The sequence below is a fragment of the Poeciliopsis prolifica genome, unplaced genomic scaffold (assembly GCF_027474105.1).
Source record: "Poeciliopsis prolifica strain line A6 unplaced genomic scaffold, Auburn_PproV2 SCAFFOLD009, whole genome shotgun sequence".
Lineage (NCBI taxonomy): Eukaryota > Metazoa > Chordata > Actinopteri > Cyprinodontiformes > Poeciliidae > Poeciliopsis > Poeciliopsis prolifica.
The window spans coordinates 7,865,838-7,872,278 of record NW_026562384.1 but is presented as its reverse complement, the minus strand read 5'-3'; the positions used below and the strand labels follow the sequence as shown (position 1 = coordinate 7,872,278).

The 6,441-nt window shown below is 38.4% G+C and overlaps 1 protein-coding gene across 4 annotated transcripts; it reads left to right on the top strand.

Annotated features, from left to right (window-relative positions):
• The first annotated feature begins 794 nt into the window (after positions 1–794).
• On the top strand, positions 795–6,390 carry rab9b (RAB9B, member RAS oncogene family). Of its 4 annotated transcripts, none has more exons than XM_055033943.1 (2): positions 795–853; positions 2,302–6,390. In XM_055033943.1, exon 2 carries the CDS (start codon positions 2,348–2,350, stop codon positions 2,954–2,956), a length of 609 nt encoding a protein of 202 aa, XP_054889918.1. In that variant the 5' UTR covers positions 795–853; positions 2,302–2,347; the 3' UTR covers positions 2,957–6,390. The 4 variants fall into 4 exon arrangements, with proteins under 4 accessions (XP_054889918.1, XP_054889917.1, XP_054889920.1 ...); XM_055033942.1 differs by having other exon boundaries at positions 811–853; positions 2,275–6,390; XM_055033945.1 differs by lacking the exon at positions 795–853 and adding an exon at positions 1,358–1,998.
• The last annotated feature ends 51 nt before the right edge of the window (positions 6,391–6,441 follow it).

Below are 6,441 nucleotides of genomic sequence, written 5' to 3'. Positions count from 1 at the left end.
TCACTTGGAGGAAAAGTCGTGTCAACTTTATGATCTGCCAGTCTTTACTTCTAAGGTCTTCATTTAAACTTCAGCTAATGTATAATTAAACTTATCTGATTCAGAGTCATTCAGTCATGCAGGGACATGCCACCAAAGAGCCTTTATTTGTTTCGCTGGAAGTTCTATTTTCTTTGGAATGCAGCCTGCCAAGCATCCTTGCTCTCCTGACAGTTAAGCGGGCTTGACTTAGTTTCAGTTGACTGAAAAAAAAAAAAAAAAAAAAAAAAAAAAACCAACAAACGCTGCAGAAAACAGTTTTGACTTTGTAGTCTGCACGCATAGGATTCACTGAAACCTTTCTGGTTACTTCCACTGGACAAGCATTTAGCTCACAGTCAGGCGTCTTCAGTGTTTACTGTTTAAAAGTCTATGCACAGTGTTTCAATTACAGATTTATTTACTAGTTCCGACGGTGCGAAAAATGATTAAGAGGTTTCTCAGGAAACACTTTGCAGTGTCAGGGCCACTGGCATCCAAAAGGCAGAAAGAACACTGGATCCAAGTCAGAATGTTAACACATCGAGGTTAATTCACAGAAAATACATTTTATTTTATAGATTTATCATGTTTTACATTTAAAGTATTATATTATATTATATTATATTATATTATATTATATTATATTATATTATATTATATTATATTATATTATATTCCTTGAGAAAATAAACTAATAAACAAACATTTTTCCAGTGCTTTGCGGGCTCTAGGACCCAGGTTCCCGCGTCTCTTTAACGCCACTGGGCACGTCACGACACGTCTCGGTCAGGGGAACCGGGCAGCCCTCGCAGTGTTATTCATCAAAAATAAGGTGAGTGATTAATTGTCCCTATATTGTCCCTATATGCGCATTCATATAGGGACACGAGTCAAATAAGGGGTACATTTTCTTTGTGCTCTGCATGAAGTTTTCTTTCTTTCATTCACATAGTTGTGACTTGGTTACACAGTGAGGCTAACGGTTAGCTTGACCAGCAGCAGAATGTCAACAAGCTGTCAGACTAGCCGCTTAGCTTCTGAACCGCTACGCTTCGCTTCATTGGCTGAGTGGGATTTTAGTGTCAGTTGCTCGTTTCGGTTCCTTGTTAACTTCTGCTTCCTGAACAAGTGAGTTCAGGAAGAGTTTTTTTTGTTGCCTTGTCAAAGCGGACAAGCTTGAACATGTCAAACTTGGATGTTTGTTTTGAGGTCACAAAGCTCGCTGTCATCACACGGATTCTCGCTTCTGTTGATGTGATGCAAATGCTTATTTTTTTTAAACTCTCCAACGAGGGGCCTGAAGGGGGTTGTATTCTCGTTCATCTCCTTAATACTGTTCATTCTATGATGTTTGTGCATAAAGTAATGAAAAACTAGGCTGGAGACATCTCGGTGCCTCACCCCTGTCGCTGTGCTTGTGAAACTGGTTAACCATTACACATCTGTCATGTTGGTTTCACTCCCCAAACAGTTTCATGCAGGTGTGCTTAGTCTCAAACCCAAGATCTAGAAGCTCTAAAGTTTCCTTTAAGTATTCTTTTTTTAATATAGTATTACAGCTTTAAAAAAAAGTATAAAACTGAATATGATTATGAAAAATCAAAAGCAGACCACAAATCCTGACACATTTTATGGGTAAAATGTGTAAAACGTGTTGCTTTTTCCTGGATGAAACAAAAACAAATAAAAAGAAGTCCTTATTACCGGTGAACCCTTTGCTATGTATTGACAAACACAAAAGAGAATTGATGTTAAGCATGTTCTCACTTTCTTTTAAACCATTTAAAATGTAATTGCTGTGACTGTTAGATGTTCATGCAAATTAAAATCATTGTGTATTTTCTGTTGTTGCTGTGTGTCATAGTAGAGGTGACGATTTACTCTCGAGAAAGGTCGTACCCGGAGTTTATTCACAAGATAAGGAAATACTGAATGAATCTGATGACAGTACTACTACTTTCCATTGACACGGAAACAGTAGGTGTTTGATGAAAGCATGATAACAGTCTCAAGTCGATGTCTGCATAGCTGTAATCTGATCCATGCACTTTAGCTGTGCATACGTATTTCATGATTTGTAAGCACAATAGGGTTTTATAATGCACACTTGCTGGCATCTTAAATTACACAAAATGTATTTATTTGTGACAGTGTAAGGCTTTTTGAAGCTTCTCAATTATTATCCAGGACTAATTTGAATGTATTCCTTGATTGTTTATTGCTTCTTGCTCCTCTTTCTCTCTTTTGGTTAAGTTGACACTGATCTTCCACCCATTGCAGTGGCCTGAAACCCACCAGAGAGGCCTAACTGGGTGGGGGAAACACGATGAGTAGGAACAACGTGCTTCTGAAAGTGATCCTGCTGGGAGATGGTGGAGTCGGGAAGTCCTCTTTGATGAACCGCTACGTCACAGACCGCTTTGACTCGCAGTCCTTTCACACCATTGGCGTAGAGTTCCTTAACCGAGACTTGGAGGTGGATGGGCGCCCGGTCACCCTTCAGATCTGGGACACGGCAGGTCAGGAGCGCTTCAAGTCACTTCGCACGCCATTCTACAGGGGCGCAGACTGCTGCCTGCTCACTTTCGCTGTCAACGACTTGCAGAGCTTCCTAAATCTCAGCTGCTGGAAGAAGGAGTTTATGTTCTACTCCGACGTTAAAGAGCCGGAGAGCTTCCCTTTTGTGGTGCTGGGCAACAAGGTCGACATGGAGCAGAGGGAGGTTGGGGAGGACGAAGCGCGGGCCTGGTGTGAGGAGAACGGCTGCTGCCCTTACTTTGAGACCAGCGCTAAAGACGACACTAATGTCACAGCTGCGTTTGAAGCAGCTGTCCGGGTGGTTCTAGCTGCTGAGGACCAGATCGGTCATGCACTACTCGGCAGCACCATTGATCTTCACGGCAACCGTAAAACCTCTCGTGGCTCATGCTGCTGATAGTGCAGGGGGCACTAAGCTTTTCTGGCTTAGTTCTGACAACAGGTGTACTGTAGGTTAAGGTACACAATCCAGTAAGGATACTATGCAGGAGATGCAGCTTGTGTGAGGAAGCTGGTTTCAGGGATTTCAGCTCCTGTCTTGTGAGCTGAATTGTTGCTCTTATGAAGGTACAGGCATTCTGTGACAGGCGCGCTCGTCTTTTCTGCTTTCAGTGCTATCTCACAAGATATTGCATCCTTCTCTGTTTATATGCGAGGGTAGTATCAAATAATGGAATGAAGCATTGTCTTTTATCTCGTATATTGGAAGACAAAGTGTCGGTTTTCTCATAAATGCACAGAAATATGGAGTTGCTATGTTTTCGGATCTCAAATTGATTAGGCCTGGGTTATTGGTATGAAGATAAAAATGAAAGTTGTGATTTCAATAAGATGAAAGCCCTCCATCGCAACACTCATATGGTTTAAATTTTTTTTAAGGAGATACAAGAGAAAGTGGGCATTCAGTAAGGCATAGTTGCCCCTCCTCCACTTGTTTTTTTTTTTTCTTACTTTTGGCTAGCTGACTGAAAGTAGACCAATTTAGTAGTTTGAAAATATTTTCCAGCTAACCATCACCTTTATTAAAGTGGTGTTCTTTTAAAAGGATTGTTTTAAGAATTATCTCATAAGATGTGTGAAGAGCCATTACGTCATGTTATTCATTTTGGTCCGCATAAGCAAACTATGAAAATCTCTAACCACATAGAGTCCCTTGACTATCTGAGCTGCTTGTATTGATTAGGTTTGTGCCAGTATGAAGGTATATCAAAGTTTTTAAAAAAATTATATCTTTAAAACTAATATCTTCAGAAATGCTGCGTTTTTTTTTTTTTGCAAATATTTTTAATGAGAATTTATGACCGAACACAGTTCTTACTTTAACATAAGCTTGTTTTCTTTTTTCTTTTTTTTGACCTGTAATTTAATGACTAATAGAAAGCTCTTGTACTATAATAAAGTGACGATGTTGCTAGAATTTTCTTTGCCCCTCCTCCATGTATATAAATGTGCACTGCTGGTCAGCTTGCTCAAAGAAATTAGGCTTTATTTTTTCATACTCAAAGACCAATCCGGCCTAAAAAGACGATTAAAATGTTGAAAAGAACGCCATCCTTCGCCCTCACTTGGGCGTTTTAATGCTGCATTTGGAAGCTTGAAGCTTACTGGTGGTCTGTTGTAACTAAAATATGCAACTGGAGACAACAGAGAAAATTTCATATCAGCCCATGCCTAATAGTGATATACTAAAAAGTATTAACTGTGGTACTAGTTACAGTACTAAAGCGTTGAGTTACAAGCAAAAGTATGTGGTACACACAGACCGCTTGAGTACTACAGTTTACACAAATGCTGACTGAGCTTCAATTTGTGGTACGATAAACTACAAATGTTAGTACTCTTAAAAAAAAAGGCTACAAGGCACATTCAATAGAAAGGGAATGTTGATCATCAGGTTTACCGTTTTGCCCGTGAGCACTAGTTTCGCGGCAGTCTTTTCTTTGCCTCTGCACTACGTTGAGGCTGGGTGTAATTGAGAATTTACGTCTCAATTATGTCCGCTAGTTTTTTATGCGACAGTTTACCAGGCAACGAATGCTTGTTGAACAAAATAATTCAAAAGTCGTTCTGCCTCTGGAATTTTTCTTTTTTTATTTCCATCCAACAGTTAAATTGGGCTTCAGTGTTTGTTCAGGGACAGTTGAGGAAACTTTTCCTTGCTAGGTTGAAGAGCTCTAATTATAAATGGTCTCTGTAATCCTGCGTTGGCCTCAACATTCCAGTCTTCTAACTTTGCTCACCTGAGGGACTCCTGAGCATTACTGATAATTGATGTACATTTCATTTCTTTCAGTGTGTATATTTTACATCACCTCTTCATTCTTACAGCATTCGGCAAAAACATACAAAGTACTTGGAAAAGTTGTTTACATCTGTCATTGTATTCACACACCTGACACTGGCCACAGGTACATTTCACTTTGTTTTTATTAGTGGTGGCCAGAAGGCTCTGTTTTTTCATGTACGGTATTGGACAATGTTACAGCTAATAGTAATTTAAACTGATCTGTCTTTATGTATATATGTAGTATTTTTCTTGATTTTTTTTCAGATAAAATGTATCGATTATCTTTTTAACTAGAAGGTCCTTTATTCTCGAATCATTATGTTGCATTTTGTTTGTCTGTCACAACCTGAGATGCATTGTTTACCTATCAAGATCAAAAGTTTAAACATTTGTCTTTTTGAACTAATGGTAATTGCAAGAATTCACTGTGAAAGTGAACGGAGTAAGGTACTGTTACATTAATCAAGCTATAAGCCGACAATGTGGAGTTTGTTTGTGTTGGGTCACTTCATCTCTTCGCTACTTTGTACTACTGTAGTTTTAAATTTTTTTAATACATGGATGTTTCTGATATGAAAAAGAGAAGTCTGTTACATGACCTAAAACCCGTTTCCGTCCACATCCGTGTTGTAGATGTCCCGTACTCACATTGCCAACCACCTTCCACCAGCAGGTATGCTGTAAGGAAATGTGGCTTTAAAACTAAAATCTACCCACCACTTCTTGCTCAGTTATTTTATTTTGATCAGATGTCTCTTGTTTTGTAAATTATGCAACAGCCTTACTAAATGAGATATTTAAATATGAACCATTTACACTACAATAGGTGTAAATGGTTCATATTTAAATATAGAGGCTTTAAACATTTTTGCAATTATCTCTATCTCCTACCAATAGACATGAAACGACATGGGTAAGTTTAAAAAGGCAACTCTTTGGTGCAAATTAACAAAGGGTTGAGATGACCCAGGGTTGCATTGTTTTACAAAAACTGTGAGCTAAAGATGTAATTTAAAGTCTACACCAACTCTTAAAACGAGGGCTAATCGTTGTCAGTTATTTTTTGTGATTTAACTTTATCTATTTTCTTACACTGCTGCTTGAGTTTTATCGAGTTTGCATAGTCTGTCATGCTTTTTTTTAAACCTGAAATCCACATTGTTAGTAAAATCAGTGTTTGCCAAGAGCATAACATTCACTATGTTCTGATAAATTGTCCCATGTTTCTGTGATATTTAATAATGTCATTTTTTTAATGTTACATTTTTAAAATGTTAAATACTTTACTGCCTGTGCTCAACTCATGAGTGCAGCTCAGTCTGTGCAGAACAATAGTTTCATTTTGATTATGTGCTGATCTGAGACAGCTGCCCTTCCTCTACTTTGCACTAGTAAATAGAAACACTGAAGGCTTGATCTCCAGTGCTTGGCTTCAAATAAAGTGTGCGTCATACCAGATGGTGATTCTGTCGTTTGCATTTTTACACCTGGGAGACTACTCCTTTTTAATTCTGAAACAAAAATAAATTACTTGGTCCAGATCATTTCTTGCCATCTGTAGTCACATAAAAAAAATCCTTACATTGTTATTGCTG

Excerpts from the sequence above, each read along its gene's own strand:
- rab9b (XM_055033943.1), top strand. The coding sequence starts at position 2,348 with ATGAGTAGGAACAACGTGCTTCTGAAAGTGATCCTGCTGGGAGATGGT.